The sequence below is a fragment of the Pelobates fuscus genome, chromosome 8, assembly GCF_036172605.1.
Source record: "Pelobates fuscus isolate aPelFus1 chromosome 8, aPelFus1.pri, whole genome shotgun sequence".
Taxonomy (NCBI): domain Eukaryota; kingdom Metazoa; phylum Chordata; class Amphibia; order Anura; family Pelobatidae; genus Pelobates; species Pelobates fuscus.
This window is the reverse complement of record NC_086324.1, coordinates 55,531,016-55,553,492: the sequence shown is the minus strand read 5'-3', so window position 1 is coordinate 55,553,492 and position 22,477 is coordinate 55,531,016. Positions and strand designations below refer to the sequence as shown.

General features: G+C 39.4%; 2 protein-coding genes across 6 annotated transcripts in view; one reads left to right on the top strand and one right to left on the bottom strand.

Annotated features, from left to right (window-relative positions):
- The window catches only part of TRAK2 (trafficking kinesin protein 2), a 47,182-nt gene extending 28,161 nt beyond the window's left edge, over positions 1-19,021 (bottom strand). For 2 of the 3 annotated variants that reach the window (XM_063429849.1, XM_063429852.1), the window contains exons 1-3: positions 18,996-19,016; positions 7,668-7,959; positions 1,026-1,220 (exon numbers count right to left, since the gene is read on the bottom strand). In XM_063429849.1, the coding sequence (XP_063285919.1) occupies positions 1,026-1,220; positions 7,668-7,704 (232 nt within the window). In that variant the 5' untranslated portion in view covers positions 7,705-7,959; positions 18,996-19,016. Of the gene's footprint in view, positions 1-1,025; positions 1,221-7,667; positions 7,960-18,995 lie in introns of all 3 variants that reach the window. The other variant, XM_063429851.1, reaches the window with a different exon arrangement.
- Positions 19,022-19,084: 63 nt separating this feature from the next.
- The window catches only part of STRADB (STE20 related adaptor beta), a 41,104-nt gene continuing 37,711 nt past the window's right edge, over positions 19,085-22,477 (top strand). Inside the window, exons 1-2 of one of the 3 annotated variants that reach the window (XM_063429854.1) lie at positions 19,085-19,246; positions 20,136-20,221. In XM_063429854.1, coding sequence (XP_063285924.1) covers positions 19,189-19,246; positions 20,136-20,221 — 144 coding nt within the window. In that variant the 5' untranslated portion in view covers positions 19,085-19,188. The other 2 variants (XM_063429856.1, XM_063429855.1) reach the window with 2 other exon arrangements.

Sequence of the window (22,477 nt, the reverse complement as noted above, 5' to 3'; positions counted from 1 at the left end):
AATGTGGTCACTAAAGCCATAAAGCAAAGTTACTAATACTTTACACTGGCACTTTATACAGTATATAAAGTAATCCTCTGATGAACTTTAAAATTATACATATGTATGTAATGCTTGCAAATGTGAATTACACAGATAATAAAATCATCTCTGTAAGTTCTCTAAACCATTCTATAATTGGCATGCCACAAAATGGCTGCATTATTATAACTTGTGAAAAATTTTTTATATATTGCTCTAAGAGGACACTAAACAGCAGTGCTGACTCTCTAGTTGAAATTCTAGTGAAAGCATGGATGTACACAAACAAAAACTTAAACAAAAAAACAAAAAAAAAACACCCCACACAATACAAAAAAACAAAAACACACCACTAGTAGTAGTGATCCACCACTACAGATGCGTGACATTACTCAAAGTTAACTACTATGCTTCACTGATGGAGAAGTTGCCAATACTACCACTAACAACATCAAAGCACTGGCCGTGGCTGTGGATTTCGGATCTAGAGGCAGAGAAACAGACCTTAAAAAAAAATTAATGTTAGAGATCACTGGAACCAGCAGGCAGTCGGATTTTGTGTGTGCCAAAGCCTACGTTAGTACCGAACTCCAAAATATATATAGATTTGAGAAGAAAAAGGAAAAAGAGACCACAAACTATCAAATGGACTTTTTTTTTGTTTAGTACATGGAGCTTCATTTTATAATTTTTTCTGGAAAAAAATAGAGGTGGGATTTCCTATATACACAACAAGGGACAGTTGCACTCCAGCACTAGGAATACAGGTTTGCAGTTCTAACACTATAGTGTTCCTTTAAATGGGCTCCTCTGCAATCAGTATAATGTTGCTTACTATGATTTTTAGAGTCACGATAGACTAGCTTCTACTCAACAGAAAAAGTTTATTTATTTGATATGCATAATAATCAGGGTTTCATGACCTGATGTATCAACAAAAGTCAAGATATTCCTAGAGGTTTTTTTTTTCCCCCAGAGTATTTTTAAAACAGTCATCATCTTACTCATGTAACGGAAGGTCTCCTCGGACAACACAGGAGACAGGCTGCCAAGGCCCTTGGTTTGGTGTGTTGGTGACTGGATCCATTCTTGTTGGTCATAGAGATAGAGTGAGTCTACTCGTAACTTGTATTGCGGCAGCTCATCTTCTAACATATTAACCAGTTCCATCTCTGGATCAACCTCACTGGGATAGACATCTGTAGAGACAAGCATTGTGGCGATTACAGCAGAAATCATGAATGATAGCTTGTGTAATAGTCAATATATTTCCACTCATTAAAAATTATACAATTATCTAACACACCCATAATATGTATTCTATTAATTTAAGGTGGAACAACTTAAGAAAACGAAAAAAAAAAAATGACATGCTTCTGTCTTGTCAGGGTATTTATATCGGCAGACATTTTGTGCTATGATAGAAATTAAAATGTATATTGCCTAAATCATTCTGAAAAGAGCAGACTCCATTTTGTTATCTTCAAGCTAACAAAAGACACAAGATTTCTATCCCTTCTGTAAAACTAACCACTTTGCCAGAGCTAAAGGAATGCTTAGTATATACAAACCAAATTGATAAGAAATGAGAATGGGGGATGGATAGACTGTCTAAATGCTAATGGAATATAATTAATTCTAAACCCAGACATTTATGACAGAGAAGATTAAATAATTTTATTTTACTTTCGATATTGTATAAGGTCCCATTGTAAGTAAACTGTCAGTTTTAGAAATTATAGCAGAATTGCCACACATAGTCTGAAGAAAGCCCAAAGAAACTCTTTGAATTGACAGTAAACTTAAATTATAAATAACCATAAAGATAAGGTAAATTACGTCAAAATGGGGGCAGGGCCGGACTGCCGAGCTGGAAGGCAGCATGGCAGCTCAGCTCCTACACATAACTAACTAAATAGCCATAAAACAACGATTTCTAACCATACCAAGGACCGCCAGCGCCTGTCCTCAGGGTACAGGGGACACTGGATCCAGGGTGAGGCTGGCTCTCCGAGCTGCAGTCCCCAGGAGGAGAGACCCTTGATGCCCTAATTGGGGCCTACTCCGGCGGTGAGTGGGGCGGACGGCCGCTGCTCCACTATCCTGCCAAACGGACCCAACCAGAGGACGGCAATCAGGTGGATCTGGCCCCGTTTCCCTCCCCCTGGACCGGTGGGGGTGATCCCGGTCCGCACTGCGGGAACCAGACCGAGACAGCGCAACCCGGGGCCGAGCACATTACCACCCAGCCTCGTGGCCCAAACGCCTCAACTAAAATGGCGACTGACAGAAGCGCAGAGGCCAGAGGGAAGGCATACCTTCTCCCCGAGCCAGAAAGGAACCATGCGACCTCAAACAAGCGGGTCCGCAGTCTATTGTGGCAAGCAACAAGCCACTACTATAGCGACCAAGCACAGAAAGGCTCCCCACTCACAGCCATCCCTGATGAGAACGCGCCGCCAGCTACCATCCAACCTCCATCCGGGCTGCAACAACCTCTCAGGGGGCACCGATAATGCAGCAACAACCGACTGGGTACCCAGATGCTGGTCTAAGGGGTTAGACAAGCCCAGACCTGGCTCCCTCTGCACAGCAACCCCACAAGCGAACGCTCAATTAACCACCCCACGTGGCAAGACACGGGCAAGCAGCGGCGGAGACCCGGCAGGACCCAAACTGCTTGCTCGCTGATAGACCGCCACAAGCCTGCCTCAGCCAGCACCCACCAACCTCGCAGCAGAGTAAAGTATTCACCCCACACCCACCTTGCAACACCCTGAAGAGGGCTCAACAAAGCCGCCCAGCGGTACCAGCGCTTTCTCTCACTCAGGCCCACGCCAACTCCACGGAGGTCACTCAGGAGAGTGCACACAAGGGCACAGCTGCAGCTGGAGAAGCTGGAGAAGCTGAAAAGAACCCCCAAAAAACGACCAAAGCAACTTACCTACCCGCAATCAATTGTGCCGCCATGCAATGTGACTGCTTGGGATGGAACTGTGCTGTACCCCAGGCCGGCATGGGTAGACCGGGGCTAGGACTGAGCTGTGAGTAAAGCCTATGGCTGCTCGCTACTGAAACTTGCCTGTACACCTGCACACATAAGTACTACTAGCATGGATACACACACGCACATAGTCTGGTATTTGACACTGTAATAATATTGAGCATATCGTCTAATATTTCCTTCTTTCTTTAGCATCTGCTAAACAACCAGCCTGCTAACTAGACATGATGTGTACCCTCACAGCTTAACTGTTATATAGATTGGTCAGGTCTTATACTGCAAATCTTAGCTAGGCACAAACTAGTTTTCTTTTTTACATTCACAACAACGTTCTGCTTAATGTACCTACTATACACATGCCTTGCTACTACTCATGTTTTACTGTTCATCCTCACTTTAAATATAAAACGTGCACGAGTCTCTGTATACCCCTCTGTAACAAATGTTATTGATCTTAGCAAGTGGAATGCCTTTGGGGTACCACAAGCATGCCTGTCAAACCTATATGCACGACAAAAATAAAGAATTAAAAAAAAAAAAAAAAAATTACGTCAAAATAGCCAGCAGTAAAAGTTAACTCTTTCCTGGATAGGAATGTTTAGTGGGACGAGACTATAGACCAAATACTTAAATTGCTATCTGGAAGGTAACCACACCTCCAGTTTTCTATTGGTCTATCACCTAGTGAATTTTCCCTTTAAAAGTTTAGACAAAGGGAAGAGAGAGGGGAAGAAGGAATGCAAAGGAAGCAAAGAGGTGAGCAGTCGGGGGCAATGCAGAGAAATCCATGACAGATATCCACCCCAGGGCACTCAGAATTTCTTACACACCATCACACATCCATTCAGTTCCTGAGACTACCTACTAATCTGATGAAAATATCTACTCAACTGGTAATTATACTGGTTTCATTTAATTAAAATAAATTAATTAAAATTTTCGAATAGCATGATATATGACTGGATAAATCACGATCAGATTTCGATATTTAGAAATCTTAGTTAACTAAAGAATATATAGTTATAATATCCCAATCTGCAGATGGGAAAATAATAATTATGTATTAATGTGACATATCACATGTTCGCATATCGTGATATTTATCCAGGTGTATTGATTTGCTCTAAAATAGGATAAAATATCTGTTTTGGCAAGTTAAGATTCTGCTTATAGAACATGGTAGATTACTCTTATTGGATGGTTCCAGGAAATGACTGATGAGCTGGTATAAATGTTATTTTATTTAAAATCACATGAGAATAGGTCTTAATTACCTAGGAGGTCTAGCCAGCATTGAAAGGGTTCTAACTGCTAGCTAAGTTTTTATGGCCTTATGCTGCAAGCGGTGTGAAAGAAATTGTCTCTGAAGTACAGTCATAAATCTTGTTTGACAATTAGCGGTGTTAGCCATTGGGAGATGTTTTTACATTACCATATTGTATTGCATACTATGTTATACTGAATATTCATTGATTATTATCACGCATGTTACATATTATTATTATTTAAATTGTATCTATTTTTATAACAAATTGTGATTTTATTTATATGGAATACATTTCACTTACACGATAACGATCTTTGGGATCTGAGAATTGAAATAGTGGGCAATTCTCAACTGTTTACTATTATTATCCCATAAATATCCGCACAGTCTGTTTCGAGAGTGAATTGCCCGGGACAGACTCCAGCTTGTCGGGACTGTCCCGGCAAAAACGGGACAGTTGGCAACTATGTTCTTCACCAAAAACACAGTACAAGGCTGAATAGGAATATGTAAGCTGATGTTATATATGCATCTGTTTGCTGACTGAGACAGGTAATGCAATATGAAGTAGTCAAGCACCAGAACCACTAAAGAGAAGTTGTTTTCCTTATTATCTGCTTAAGATATTTGCATTGTGAAATTGCATTAGGTCTCACATAGTTTAGTGATAGGAATTTAAGTTTAGAATGATTTGTATGCATTAAATGCATATGCCATAGTCCAAGCATGTCAAACTCAAAGTGTGGCACGTGCTACATAAACAAGGTTTAAGTTTATGTGGGCCGCACACACGCACGCACGCACACACACACACACTCACTGACAGACAGACAGACAGACACACACATACTCACTGACAGACAGACAGACAGACAGACACACATACTCACACACAGACAGACACACATACTCACACACAGACAGACACATAGAAACATAGAAACATAGAATGTGACGGCAGATAAGAACCATTCGGCCCATCTAGTCTGCCCAGTTTTCTAAATACTTTCATTAGTCCCTGGCCTTATCTTATAGTTAGGATAGCCTTATGCCTATCCCACGCATGCTTAAACTCCTTTACTGTGTTAACCTCTACCACTTCAGCTGGAAGGCTATTCCATGCATCCACTACCCTCTCAGTAAAGTAATACTTCCTGATATTATTTTTAAACCTTTGTCCCTCTAATTTAAGACTATGTCCTCTTGTCGTGGTAGTTTTTCTTCTTTTAAATATAGTCTCCTCCTTTACTGTGTTGATTCCCTTTATGTATTTAAATGTTTCTATCATATCCCCCCTGTCTCGTCTTTCCTCCATGCTATACATGTTAAGATCCTTTAACCTTTCCTGGTAAGTTTTATCCTGCAATCCATGAACCAGTTTAGTAGCCCTTCTTTGAACTCTCTCTAAGGTATCAATATCCTTCTGAAGATAGGGTCTCCAGTACTGTGTACAGTACTCCAAGTGAGGTCTCACCAGTGTTCTGTACAATGGCATGAGCACTTCCCTCTTTCTACTGCTAATACCTCTCCCTATACAACCAAGCATTCTGCTAGCATTTCCTGCTGCTCTATTACATTGTCTGCCTACCTTTAAGACACACATACTCACACACAGACAGACACACATAGTCACACACAGACAGACACACATAGTCACACACAGAGACACACATAGTCACACACAGAGACACACATAGTCACACACAGAGACACACACAGTCACACACAGACAGACACACAGTCACACACAGACAGACACACAGTCACACACAGACAGACACATAGTCACACACAGACAGACACATAGTCACACACAGACAGACACATAGTCACACACAGACAGACGCACATACTCACACACAGACACACATACTCACACACAGACAGACGCACATACTCACACACAGACACACACACACACTGACAGACACACACACTGACAGACACACACACTGACAGACACACACACTGACAGACACACACACTGACAGACACACACACTGACAGACACACACACTGACAGACACACACATACTCGCTGACAGACGCACACATACTTGCTGACAGACGCACACATACTTGCTGACAGACGCACACATACTTGCTGACAGACACACACATACTTGCTGACAGACACACACACTCACTGACTGACTGACAGACACACACATACTTTTCTTTATTGCTCCTTACCTTTTGGAGCATCTCCCTGCTCCTCACTGCTCCCTCGTGCAGTTTAGTGATGCCGGGGGCCGGAATATGACGTCATATTCCGGCGCCCGGCTTCACTTCAGTCGGCACACGCGAGGAAGCAGTGAGGAGAAGCAACACTGCATTCCCTCGTTGCCAACAGAGACCTCTCCTCCCCGGCCAGGTAAATGATAACAGAGTAGGCACCTGCAATATGGGGAAAGCAGGTGCCTACTCTGCTTGGAACATTAGGCATGTACTCGTGGCTCGCCGGGCCGAAAAGACGGTCCTTGTGGGCCGCGAGTGTGACATGCTTGCCGTAGTCCCTCCAAAAGTTGAATATTTCATCAAAGATCAATTAGAGGAAAACTCCAAGCACCATAATACTACAATGCCCAGTATACTTCTGGCTCCATAACTACTGTATTGTGCTGTAGTGGTTATGGTGCTTGGAGTGTGACCATTTTGTTAACACTCTAGCACTCGAAGAGTTAATGGTAAGTCATTGCTGCTTGAATGTCTGCAGTGATCTGTAATCCAGTGCTCAAAGCCAACTGTTGCAAAGCAAGACTACACTCCTCGCACCAGAGCAATTACGATACGCGTCAAAGACAAGAGGCCATATTGATTTCAAAGGGAATTGATTTCAAAGTTGGAATTGTCAGAAAAACAAACAGATTTGCATTAAAATGCCTTTGCTGAGCTCTTTAAGGCAGTGGTCATTTCAGAGCTAAATTACTTTAAACCTACACTCACACTGAAAATAAACCTCACACACTTATTTTTTGTAATGTTTTATAAATGCGCCTGACTTTATTATTATTATCGCCATTTATATAGCGCCAATAGATTCCGTAGCGCTTTTCAATATTATCTCTTCTTTCGTGTTTCAGATCTGAATATCTATGTGTCACTCTTATGAATTGTGGGTAAGTTAGCTTAGCAGATAAAAACCTCTGTTCATTGTCAAATAGGACTCTCCCCATAAGAAAAAAAAAAAAATAGTTTCTTTCTATATATTACTTAAAAAATATGGGGAATTTCAATAATAGAAAAACAAGGGAAATTAGAGGGACAACAAGAGTATTCATTTAAAAACAAAACATTCAACGTGCCATCTCAAGTAGTATTCTTCAAGACAAGGTCTAGTAAATCATTTAAATAGTATTGATTTCCCAAATTTACCATTGCTAGATGTAATGTTTCCGTGGTAGATATTCATGGGGTTATCTTCAGCCTCCAGACAGCTGGTTTTGTAACCATTAAATCTGCATCTATTTTAGTGCACTTTGATCCTCTTTGCCGTTTGTGTTTTACAGATGAGTGAAGTACAAGAAGCGTGCTCAGTTTGGTTGTGGTTGTTTCTGCAGTGGATATATTTGGTTGTACAATTCTTCCGATCTATGGTGCCAGAGATATTGAGTGATCATGTTGGTATCAGGTTTACTCTACCTCTCCTGGAGACGCAGCATTTCACCTAAAAATAGAAAGTAGAAAGATGGTTTAATATGGCTTGCAAATTTAAGAACAAGATAAAAGCGCAAACATTTTTATTGCAGCACAACCAACACATTTTCTATTTAACAAGCAATAGAATTAAATAGTCTAGTTTGTAGCATTATAATAGAAAAGACCCAAACATTTTTACTTGAAACGTAAACTATGTATGCCAAAAAACAGCTATACTAGTAGGAGTGTGGAATCGCTTTATTGATGTATGATTCGTTTATCATCAGATATTATTCCAGCAACCCATAAACCTTCACCTAACAAGCAACCAAATCTATAAAGCTTCTGTCACCTCTAGAATTATTAACTTTAAAGATCAAGAATGACTCTCACTAATTTAAAGGAAACTCATTGAAGTGGTCTGTGTGCATATTCCCAGGGTCTTTACCCTGCAAAAGGTAATTATTGCAGTTTTTAATAAACTAATAATTACCTTTGAGGGTTAACTCCACCTCTAGTGGCTGTCTACCAGATCGACCGGGTGGTTAGGTGACTTTTGATCGTCTAACGGATACTGGATGTCCTCACGCTATGCATGAAGACATCCCGCTAAAGTTCCATAGGAAAGCATTGTATCATAGGAAAGTACCAATGCGAATGCGGCCATTGCCGCACATGCGCATTGGATCTCCCCCGCCAAGGATGATGGTAGGGGAGGAGCACAGGCGGAGCATAAACCAGCACGAGGGACATCAGCGCAAGACTCAGGTAAATAACAGAAGAGGTTTTTAACCCCTTCTGCACCATGAAGGGGGCACTATAGTTTTCCTTTAAGAGCCATCATCCTTTTCCAGGAAAAGGTGCCTGCACAGCATGTGGTAAGCACTCTCAGACTAGGGAATCTTTTGTATCCCGTAGTTGCTCTTTCCGAACTGTGTTTTGCTGATTTGTAACTGTAATTGCTGGTTATTAGATAGGATAACAAAGTTTTAAACGAACATTTAAACCTCTCTTAGTTATATACATACATTATTGCAACCTGTCTAATAACATGCCCATGGTATAACTGTGTTTTGGAGTGCATAGCAACATAAATAGGCAATTCTGAAACAATACCTCCATTTATAATAAATGTTAATGGACTGCAGACTTATATACAGAATTGAGAAATAGAAACAGGTGATTGAAGTGGGGCTCATTATAGGAGACAAAAAAGGCTCATTATGTAAGAAGTGGGGATTGATGAGTAATGGAAAATATTAAAGGGGAGCTGGGAAATTCTGGGCACAGAAGGGTACAATGGACTTTGACAGTGGTAGTGTTCATTAAGAATATACCACTACATGCACCCAAACTTGTAATATACAAAAATAGTTTTGTATTAACATGCACTTACTCAAATACACCCCCCACTAAACATAAATACAGTTACGAAGGTTTGGTTACATAATATGTATATAAAATGTATACACACACAAAAAACTAGATATAGCAACATGAAATGCAAATACTTGTTATAACAAATCAGCGTTGGCAAATACTAAAATCCAATGTTATCGACAATAACCAGTTTATTAGTATTATTTTTTAAATAGTTATCAATACATCAAAGTTGGGTAATGGCAGTGGCCAGCTGTGCTTTAGAATGCATGTATTCTGCTATTTAAAATGACACTCCAGGCACCAACTAAAGTGAATTTGTATTTTGCATCACATTTTGCAGTACTTTACATTGAAATATATATATATATATATATATATATATATATATATATATATATATATATATATATATATATATATATATATATAAACTGTGCAGCACTCCTCAGCCAGACGTCTTTACACAAAGTAAATTCCTTATTAAAAATAATCTGTACTAAGTCTGTGGTTCATATGACTCCGACCTATAAACAAGCACTGTCCTGTTATCACCGGTCCCTCTCTCCTTAGCACAAATTCTACATGCTGAACAGATAAAAGGACAGTGATTGGCGGTCTGGCAGAGTCAAGCTGGCATTTCAGCTCACACTGATCTGCCTTATAAATCAGGTAGATTTTATTTTAAGCTGTTTAGAATGTGCAGAAAAAACAAACAGGAACATGAAGCCAAAATCTATCAAATGAAATGAAGTTATGTTGGCGTCCAGCGTGTTCCTTTAACACAGTCAGGTTGATTATGCAGTAGTGTCAGAAGAAATGCTCTATTTTGTTTATGAAGCACAATTGCAAATAGCTTCAAAATGCAGCAGTAAAGGTTCATTCCACTGTATAAACAGTAGAAATAGCAGATATTGCTGTATATTGTACTTGATGGACTTTTCAACTTAGCGTGATATAAGACCTGTGTTACTATGCCATCTGTTGGAAAAAACAAATGTAGTTTTATTGGACTGAGTAAAATAGGAGGTATTCAATTGAAATATTGTAAAATGTCAGTAGACCAGACCAGAGCCAATCAGATGGACAAAGGCAATTACGCATCCGCCATATATTCTGTATCATAAAATTTTTTATAGGAGGTTTACTACATTACCTTTTTTAATAGACTTGTTTGTGAGTGTATAAAGGCATTTTGGGCCAGAGAACGACAATATATAAAGGCAAAGCATAAAACACACAGCCATTAAAGACACATTAACGCGCTAGGAATACAAACATGTATTCCTAACAGTTTAGTGTCTCTGTCCCTAGTTAGACAGCCCCCCGCCTCCAGCCTGTGAGTGATAATTAATAAAATAAATGATTCGCCTAACCTTTTCCAATGCCATGTATCCCCAGTGCTGCTCACCTCACCACCTTCTTCAACATCAAATATAGTGCCCATCATGGGTCCATTTCAATGCTCCGCATAGAGGAAGATTGAGGACACAAAGCGTTTGCGCGGTGAGCATCACATGTACACCACAGGAAGACATTGAAGCAATGCTTTTCTATGAAGACTTCTCCGAGTAAACATCAGTGCTGCAAAAGCACCTCTAGTCAGTAAGATAGCCACTATAGTCGGCTTTATCCCTGCAATGTAAATATTGCAGTTTCAAAAAAATAAAAACAACTACAAAAGGACAGGGTCACTGCACTCATGTCAATTCATCGATATTAATTGGCCTATGAGACTTTACTGATCCTTTAACGCACATATGTCTACATATAAAATCTTCAATGATATGTAAATAACGGATAAAAGTTTGTAATTTCAAATATACAAGAACACTTGCACATACAATCTGTGAGATATTTATAAAAGAGGGAAAAATGTAATAAGGAACCCAAAGTTACTCCCTAAGCTTGCAACTACATCTGAATGGGTTTTTAGAAAATAATAAAAATCCATGAGTATTGTAAAAGGTCACAATCAAATTCCTTTTGTTTGGACATTAGTTACTTAACAAAGGAATCCATTCTCTGGTAAAATAAATCATAAAAGATTCAGGGGATCTGTAACGGATAGTGTGACATGCAAAGAAAACAACTATATTATTCTGATAATTATTCTGCTTAATTTTAGAAAGGGGAATGAAAAATCGTTGTGTGACAGTTCCAATGTCTGGTAACTCACTTCCAGCGTGAAGTGTTGAATCTCTAGGAGGAAGCTGGGCAGCTGACAGTTCCCTCGTAGAATGAATGAATCACTCGTACAATGCCAACGATAATAAAATCCTCATTGCAGTTATTTGAAGTGGTCATGGTGCTTGGTGTCTGTATGTGCAGTGTTACAATAACAAAACATAGCACATATATAGATACAGAACTTTGCCGCTGGAGGTGTAACTCTGCTTCCAGCAGATTCATTAACCAAGAACAAGAGTTACTTGCCGCTAATGTTAGTTCTGTGCATAAAAGGGTCTGTTGTCGGCACACATAACTTTACAACTGTTGACCAGTGGCGGAACACCCCCCATCTCTGGCACATCTTTCCTCCTGCAGCGAGAAGAGTAACATCACTGAAGAATGATTGGACCGAAGGGAGAACTTGGCCTCGTTGTGGGATTGTAAACATTTTTGGACAATATCAGAAAAGGGTTTATTATCTAGAAACAGTGTTTTATTAAAACACTGATTTGGATGAAGAAACCCTTTAAATTTGTTCAAGTGATTGTCACGGATTTGAAAGTGCTGATTTGGAGTGCACAACACTTGCACTTTATCTTACTAGTGACTTTACCAGACGTGAAGCAGCTGCTTGGAGGAACATGACCAGGCACTTGAACAAAGTTTTTATAAAAATAAACATAATTATTTTGAAGGTAAGCCTGTTTTGTTTAGTCAATATTGGTAAAGAATCACTGTGCGCGATCAGGGCCAAATTAACATATGGGCTGATGGCGCTGCATGCCCATGGAATAGGCCCATTGATTTAAAAAAGGAAAACTGACATCCTGCTTCACCAGACACTGCGGTTAGGGGGTATGGATTTACTTGTAAGATGAAAGCGAAAGATTAGCATTGGGTATGTGTTTTCTGATAGCTATATCCTGTGAGTTTCCCTCCAGCACCACCGCCAGGCACAAGACGCTAGGGAGGTATGACTGTTTTTGTGTTTTCAGTCTATAAGATTCTGCAATTAGGCCGATCATCGTTGTCAGCAGAAGGCCAAATGGGCTCTAATTCCAGCCCTGTGCGTGATAACATATGCATAATAGCTCAGTAAGTCGAACGTCTTTGAATGGGAGACCAGAGATTGGCTAGAGCTCTCGAATTTCTAGTGATTATAAAGCCAGTGGAAAATATTTTATGTGATCATTATTATGAGCAAGGATACATAAATACAAGTTATATATATATTTAAAAAAAAAAAAAGGTTAGCCACTCATATTTGCCTTACATTACTGGCACAGAGGCTAATCAATCCTAAAAGTATGTCCAGCTTTTTGTCCTATATGGGACCCCACGTACCATACATCACCACTGCTATATTTCTAACTTACAGGCTCTTCTAGTGTCATGAGTCTGAGGAAGCACTTTGCTCACTATGTCCAGAAGGAGATCATTCATATCCTGGCGACAAAGGCAGAAAGAGCAAAATATACCTATACGGCTGCTATATTTCTTGTACAGGGATGCAAACTGCACATGTGGTTGCGGTCATTCTGTTCATAAAAAAACGAAAATGTCTGTAATGGCACAAATAAGCTAGATTGTATCTGAAATGCTCTGGCTAGAGAGCGCCAACACATGGGGACATTCCAAGACCAGCCAATGGTCTTCACATAAACTGTGGAGTGATAAGCACACTGTCACAATAACAATTAATTCTGCTGTCGCAATTATAGCGGAAATGCAGTCATTCATTTTCACTAAAGCTGTGAGTACCGTAACAGGTACACTTTTAAGAAAAACCTCATCCAGATAACATCAAGATGGTCACAATTAGAGCTTTTTCTAGCCCTGAACCTTGAAGGGTTAACTTACTACATATTCCTGTTAAAAAGAAAACCACTTATGGGAAGTGTGTCGAATAAGAGTTTAAAAAAAGATCAGCTAAAAAAAGGGAACTGACATCAATGTGTATTTTGTTTTCAATGGAACATGTTAGTTTTAGAGCAAATAATTCCTTTTTTTCTTCCATGGAGCAAATGAAAATATTAAAATAAAATATCCAGCACAGAGTAACACACAGTTACCTAAGCTTCACACTGCACCCAACATGTGTGGGAGGCTGGTGTGCTCCTTTAACAAAACATACAGTGTGCCCTTAAATAAGGCCAAAAAGCAATGCTTTGTATAAATCACATGGCATATTAATCCTGCTCTGTTCTCTCCCTGCATCTGGTCCCTTGGCAGTGTCCTTACAGCAGCTGCCATGACAGACGAGCTACGGAATAAAAACAGTATTCGCCCAGATTAGAAATGCAAATCAGGTTCTCTCCTCAAAGAAAAAAAAAACAACAAAAACTTATTTTTGTCTCAGAAAATATATATTTGTAAGAATTGAAGACTCAGTTTCAGCCAAATTGTGGTTTGGTTAATTTTGGGCTGTCAGGCAATTAGACGGGAAAAAAAACCCAAAACAATTCTGAGCCGCCACACTGCCAAATCCAGAAGTATTTCAGTTGCTTCTGAGTTAACCATTTCACGCTGACGGCTCGAGAAACCAGCGAGCAAACTGTTAAAAACTGCACGTGACCCCCCATTAGTACGAAGGATGTTTAATACTCCCATTATGAACCCATTTTTCATGTCGTCAGTGGCTTGTCCCTAAACGGCGAGGAGCTGCTATCTTTGTACCCCCCCTCCCCCGGGTGTCTCCACCCATGGGTATCAAGTCCAATTTGAAGAACACTAGGTGGATAGATTAATATCTATCCCTTTATTTCAAATTTAAACGAGGGGCACATAGTGTTCCCCTGTTATAGGGCTCTAAATATATTTATTAATATTATAGCCCCCACCTGCAGCCCATGGATGATGGCTGACTCCCCCCCCCCTATGTCCCCCCTCTCCCCTATGTATATAGCAGAATTATAGAAATTTTAGTCACATCATAGCTATTTTACCATACATTTTTTTATTTTTTTTTACGTTATAAGTGTGAACTCTCAGGAATTCATTGCATTTTTTTTTTTTATTTCAAGCCACAATAGCCAAAACTGAAAATTCTCCAATGCAGCTTTGCTTTCAATGTTGCTATAATGACCTAAAATGTGAAATTCAATTTGAAAACCTGAAAATTCAATATTTTGTGAATAAAGTTGCAATAATATGTATTCCTCCAAATCAAGGCAAGTCTTTTAATTTTTTTTTTTTTTTTTAAACTATTATGACCTAGATAAGTACATCAACAGCAATACAATAACATAAACAATCTTTGAAAAAAAAACAACCAAAAATAAATCTCATTTATGCCACCCACATCCTCCATTTCCTGGGCGGAATCCATAGCATTACACAAAATCTGGCTACACTGCGAAACGATTTGCATACAATAAAAAGTGAATATTTTAAAAAGCTTTTGTTAGGCCTAATGACAACCAGGGTTTCCTGTTTACTTGTTTCATGTGTGTAGGCTGCAGCTTAAACAGGCAAGCATAACAGTGAGTGTGATTGTATGCTTGCCTTCATTGCGACATTTTATTTCTCAGATTTTGGTCTGAAAACAGGCCACCCCAGGGTTTCTAGAAAGTGTTCGACAGCCACGTGTCTCAATCTTTCCCTTGCAATGCCTGCACTGACTTTGCCACCGCCGTGAAGGATTATCCCTTTACAAGTTCATTTAATTACTTTAGGCTTTTAAAGAGCTTGTCACCGCAGATTAAATAATTTAAAGTCAGAATGTTTCTTAAGACTAAAATGCAACCCTTTATGATGGTTTTAAAACAATGAATATTAATGTCATCCTGACTCTATTCCGTACTACAACGTCTAATAAAACAAGATGACACATCCAAAAACAAATGATGGAATTGCAATAATCATTATTAATGTCACCTCGCCACCATTCTGTATGAGAACGCCTATTAAAACAACATCCAAAAACATATGATGGAATTGCAATAATCAATATTAATGTCACCCCGCCACCATTCTGTATGAGAACGCCTATTAAAACAAGATGACACATTGGAACACAAAGAACCCTATTTTTGTGTGCCGTGTGTTTACCCTTTCTATAATTAGCATCCTGTTACACACATTTTAATCTATCAGTTAAACTATAATCTACCTCAGCGTTGACTTACTAAATAGTAGTGGGGTGTTATGGGAAATGAAGTCCAGCTATTCATCTGGGAAACTACAGCTTGGCTGTCCCTGAGCTTGACTGTAATTCATAACTACTAACCTTCATAGACTGAAACAATGCAATTCAATAAGTATTATCTGACACATTGGCATTGAATTTCCAGAATTAGCAAACCCCCCACCCCACCCCCTCCAGTGCATACAATCTTCCTAGACCTATATGCATACATGAGAGCTTACCAAATAGATGCTATATTAGTATACAGAAGATTAGGGGGGGGGACAAAAACCATACATACTATTTTAGTTTATATGAACACAAATAACAGATTTCATGACACTTCTAACAGCCCATCAATACAGAGATTTCTGTAAACTGAGTGTTTATTATAGTCCAGGAGTGCAAAGGTTAATTAATGACAACCTGTCATTGACTGACACATGAATATGCACGTCATAACCTGCTGTGCACATGATAACTTATCACATGAATTCCTTTTCTTGGAGGGCAATGAGTACAGATTGTAACCTCTACAATCAATATATTAATGGTTTCAAATGATCCTCATTTAAATTTAAAATAGCAATGTTTTGTGATTCAAGAAATGGGTCAGTATTTGCATCGGGCAACCCAGGCCATGATCTAAAGACATCAGCTTATTATGGGAATGCAAGGTACCTTTTCTGCCTCATTAGCAAATAAAGATTATGTAGAGTATAATTGCATTATTATCTAGCTGTCCATGTATTCCTTGCATTATACAAGAACATAAATACAATACTATGTAACAAACAGTAAGGCCATCTGAGGCTGTCTGTTCAGTGAAGTGTTGTTATTTGGCCTAGGGCAGGCCTCGTCTGATAATCTGTATGTATCCTCTATTACCTATCACAGTGCTCTTTCTGGATTTAACCTCTGAAACACACTCTTCTATGCCACAATCATTTGAATGTCACCTCTGCAGTACCTTGCTGTGTGATATAACCACCTGAATGTCACATCTTTAATATCCTGCATTACCACCTGAATATCAGCCCTGTGTAGCAATAACCATCTGAATGTCATCTCGGTAATGTCCTTCTCTGTGCTGTAATCATCTGAAAGTCACCGCTACAAAGCCCTGCCCAGAGTCTTAACCATCTGAATAGGACCACTTTTAACTGTCACCACTACAATACTTTGCTGTATTTACCGGATTTTAACATTGATACCCTGATCTCAGGTAATTCTGTGAATCTTACCTAACACTCAGACAAAATACATTCTTTCTTCATACATTACAAAACTATGGTCGCCATGCATTTAACTTCTTTAATACCTTCCCTTCTAAATTAGCAATATAAATTTCCCTTGAAAGCACAGTTTAATTTTTGTAAGATCCGAATCCAAAATCTGCAACACCTTGGTAAGTGACAATGACAGACCATAAGGTAAATATCTCAAGTTGTTGCAGAACTAAGTCAGTAAAGAATCATATCTTCCCCTGACTTTAACTTCTACAAGAACATAGCGGTGCAAATCATGATTTGTAATGCACCATGCATGTAGTCAACAAGGATACAGAATGGGATTAAAAAGATCAAAAAATCTTCTCTTTTTTTTTTTTTTTAAAGTCTGAATAAACTACTTTTTATGTTTTGCCAATAAACTGAACTGGTATGTACAGGTGTTTTAATACCTAGATTTTGAAGCAATACAAAGGGGGTTGGGTTAACTAAATGTCCAAAGGCACTGCAAATATTTAAACTTTGGACGAATTCTTCAAATAACTTTGGTCTATAACAAAACAAATCTAAATCTATCACAAGACAAGACTGAAAACAATATGCCAGTACATCATCACTCCTGCTATAAGAAAGAAAATTACAAAAAAATACCGGTACGTTCTACAATAACAAGGAAACACCTTTTATTCAGAGACCACCGCTACCAGTACTACATGCATCCCAGGTATAGTATCCATTCATGTTGATGATGTTATTGTTCACTTGGATATTAAAAAGCCATATAGAAAATGTTCAATGTTAACAAAAACCTGTGTGGCCGGTGGAGACATTAAAACATATAAAGAATGCAATCTAAAAATAACCAACATATAAAAGCATTGATTTACATGGTTAACGTCAGATTACAGCTACTTTGAGTAATGCTACGTCCAGGCATTTCCACATTAATTCAAGGATACAACATGAATAACTTACATGAAAAATATTATGACTTTGCTATTGTGTAAAAAAAAAAAAAAAAGGGGGGGGGGGAGGGATTATAATCACTTTTTATTTTTTTAAACCCACATAATGAATTTATATAGACTCATGGCTGCACCAAGAAGGATTGACACACACAATTATATGAACAATGACTAACATATCAGTTACCATAAAAATACCAATACATTATGCAAAGTCACTATAGCAATATAATGTAAATGTAATACAGCTAGCCAATACTAGATTTTTCAAAATAATTTTGAACCCCCATACCTTGTCTTTGGGAACTAAGCAATTGAACTATTCTGCATCATTTATATCTCCTTAATGGTAAAAGTTATTCACAAAACAATGGGTTCTAAAACTACAGTGCGAACAGCAGCAGAGCAATTCTGGTATAAAAACGATTTAATCAGTCTGCATTATGCAAGTCACAAAAAGGTGGAGACTTGGTGTCACCGTGCCTAACGTTTTAACACTAAACTAATTGTAGTGAACAGAAAATCTAAATGCAAAATTCATACTAGATTTTTCCTGCTAATTTCTTAAAAATCTTGCAATTTGGTTTTCATTACACTACAATTCCCTGCTTAGTGAATAAAACCCAACATGTGATAAATGATTTCTATAAATCCAGCTGCTCTGACCTCAATGATTGTCAGAGCAGACACATCATATGAAGTGTAGGGCACATCAGCTGCAGTGCCAGAGGTTTGTCACCCATTAACACAATACTGTGCCCAATGGGGGGGGGAGGGAAAGCACCATGAAGCAGTGATGGCAAAGCCTTGGCACCCCATGTATGAGAGAACTACATTTCCCATGATGCCCTGCCAGCCTAAAGACTTGAGCACCATGGGGAATGTAGTTCATTAAGATTCTGTGGTCCCCAGGCCAGTCATTACTGCAGAATCCCACTGTCTGCCCTGGTATGTAATGGGATTTAATGGGATACAGGGCCTCAATGAGAACAAGGGTTAAATCCGAATTCCTCCCCTGCTTTCATACAGGGACACGCTGCATGCAGAGGAGTGATGGAACAGGACTGGATGTGCAGCCCCCCAGCTGCGGGCATGGGATGAGGGGGGGCATGCTGGTACCCATCCCTAGTAACGGAGGGGCAGGGGTTGCTAGGTAACCCACCTCCCAACATGCTATAGCGCAGTCTGGTACCTCACCGGCTGCTCCCCGTCTCCCGTTCTCTCTCTACTGCTCCAGAGGGTGGGGCTTCCTCCGCATCACCAATGGGACGGCGAGCGTGACGTCAGCGAAGCTCAACCAATCCCCTGGCCCCGCTCGCCTATGGCTGGCAACGTTCTCTGCTTAGAATGGGAAAGGAAGGGCAGTGGCGCCTGGATGTGACGCAATGTTGCAAGTGCCACACCTGAGAAGCCATCTTTGCTGTGGGCAAGGTAAAAAGGAATGTAAGTACTTCTAGCAGGTAAACCCTAAAAGAAATGTATGTGTGGTACAGTATGTGAAAGAAACAGACCGTGAGTTTAATGGAGCGATCTGGTTACAGCAATACTGTGTCCCAGGGACCCTGTGTATACTGGCAGCCTGCAGACCTGCTAGGGAGTACTAGCATGGTCTAGTCCGCTTCTGATGACGTGTTGTGGGGGAATCAGCTGGGCTGGAGGGTGTCTCCCAAGTCCATACACAGAGAGAGAGAGAGGGAGGGAGAGCCCAGGAGTCCAGAGCAGGTCAGACAGGAAGTTGTGAAATGAGGGATTCCCTGTAACACTGAGATTCTCCTAGCCATTAAGCCAATTAGCTCCTGGGACCCAGGCAGGAGAGCTTCTCTAACAAACACTGACCCTTGTCAATCTCCTACAGATAGCAAGGCAGCACAGGGACCTGTCCTAATACTGAGCAGCCTATTGCACAACCCCTCTAGCTGCAGGGCCATACCCCAGCCCTAATACAGAGCTCTCTGTACACACATTGCCCTCCCACCCCACTAGAAGACACAGGGGGCAATCATCCTCCCAAAACACAGGACCCCTTCAAACCCAGTGTAAACCCTGATGTAGATCATACCATGCCCTGTGTGGTAAACAGAATAGTGGGGTCTCAGATTGAGGGTGTAGTGTATATAACCCCGACACTACAAGCCTTTTTATCCCACCCAGGGTTCCCTAGATTCCTGTGGCTCTCAGAAGACAAATAAGAAATATCCGCTGTGAGATTTAGTTATTATTATTATTATTTTTGTGTGTGTGTGATATTTTTTACTACCTTCACAAGTGCATGTGTTGGATGTAGAGAGTAACATGTCCCGGTAAATGATTATCAAATGTATTGGCTTTTCAGTGATCCAGAAGACAACTAGGGAACAGAATCTGTGGTGGACTCATGAAATATCCTCAGATCAAAAAGTTAATTCAATGTCTTGTTTGGTAAGTCTAATTAGTATATGATTTTTTTATATGACACAGCAGGATATGTTTTGGTTTCGTTGACCAAATAATGCTATAAATCAGGCTTCCCCAAACTCCTGCCCTCCAGATGTTGCTGAGCTACAACTCCCATGATTCTCAGCCCATTTCATTCATAGAATCATGGGAGTTGTAGTTCAGCAACATCTGGAGGGCCAGAGTTTGGGGAAGCCTGCTATTGGAGACTATTGCTCATTGATAAAGAGTCCTGTAACATTTGCTTGTTTTCTATGTCAGTGTGTTTCTTTTGTTGATCTACACAGGGTCAGTCACTAAAGTGTGAGTTGTTGTTGTTAACTTGAAGTGAATTTCAAATGTTAGGTTAAAATAACTAAAGAGTAAACCTTGTCTGATATGGGGAAATATTTCCAATTTGGCTTTTACTAACTCGTAGTGAATTTCAAATTTTAGAACACTCAAATTGAAAAAAACAAAAAAACAAACCAGACATGGTTTACACTTAAGCTATTTTAGCCTAAAAATTTAAATTTACTTAGAATTCTCCAAAATTCCCACTTTATAGAATAACCCTATCAGTACTGGGTTCTTTACATTTTTATAATCTGTGAAGAATCCTGCAGTCTTGTCTTGTTGTTTTTTGCTCACACACATGCTTGTGAGTATTCAAGTATTCTTGTTAGAGCGATGAAGTTAGAGGTTCAGAGAAGGTTCAGAGAAGTATTTCTTAACTTGCTTCTCTCTGCAAACAATGCAAGACCTCACACGTGAAAGGTCCCAGAGTCTTCCAGATGGACGCTTGAACAGGTGTATTTATAAAAGTGAGAATTCAAATTGCATTTCAAATTTAAGATCAAAATAGCTAAACTGGAGTAATTCTCTAAGTCAGGGGTCCTCAAACTCCGGCCCCCCAGATGTTGCTGAACTACAACTCCCATGATTCTCTGGCTATCTATGTAATTCAAAGAATCATAGGAGTTGAAGTTTAGCAACATCTGGGGGGCCGGAGTTTGAGGACCCATGCTCTAAGCCAACAATATTTTCAGTTTGCCTACTCTGGTATTAAATTTGAAATTCACTTTGAATTCATTTTTAGTATATAACACTGAATGTGATCCATAGATCCTGTCCCTCTAGTCTGGCAGTGTAAAACATTACCATTACTGAGAAACAGCAGACTGACAGCCGCTGGAGGCGGTTCCTCATTGAGACACTTGAAAGTCTTCACATTCAGCAACTTCACACACAGAATAAGTTGTCAAATGCTGTAATTGCTTTTTATAGCAAAGCATTGTACTCAGTGCATCTGTGAGAGGTAATCAATTGTTGCATATGCACAACAGATTCCTAATATTTCTTTTTGGGAATCATTGGATTGGACCACTGATCTCAGAGAGGAGAGCGCCCGGCGCTGGTTTATCAGTGAGTAAAACACGTTTTGTTTTTTAAAGGTTAACGTTAGCGTATCCCTTTAACTTCTTTTATATTTGTTTCCTGAAAATATTGATATATGGTTTCTGTTGGACATTTATTTGCCTTTTTGGTAAAATAATGACTTGATGTAGATTATGACGTGTTTTACATATGTCTGCTCCTTACTAGCCATATATAAATAAATATTTTTATTTTTTTATAAAAAAAATTATATTGTTGATTTTAGGTTATTATAAATGTTAAAAGTTTGCAAGGACAGGGTCCTTGTACCATAATCACTATTGCCTTATACTGGATACTCAAATAGCGATTTTCGATTAATTTTGAAATTGACATGCTTTTGAAGTTTTTTGGCGATCGAGGAGAGGGGGGTTATTTAGTAAAGAGTATATTGTCAGGAATTTGCATGAATTTAAGACTTTAGCTCAATGTAGGCACCTTTTCGGCTTCGCTCATTTGGCCTTAAATGTATTCAGTAAAGAGTGATTTGTCTGGAAATGAGCACTTCCTGCATGATGACCACATGCTGGCTCGTTTTCCGTACATCATTGTCTGCCATTTTTTTTTATATATTTCAATAGCAAAGCAGGAGATGGGTTTGTTGGAGGATTACAATAGATAGGCTGGTTCTCCTGCATTAATTCCTCTGCCACTAATGTTTGTTATAAAAAATAAAAAGATAATACATACTTTGAATGGGAATATGTATGCAATATCGAGGAAAGAAAAGAACAAACATGCATACAGAGAAAATTACTTTGTGCGGTTTCAAAATAAACGTACAGAGATTGATCATATTGGCTAGTTTTCTGTCTGTTAAAAAGC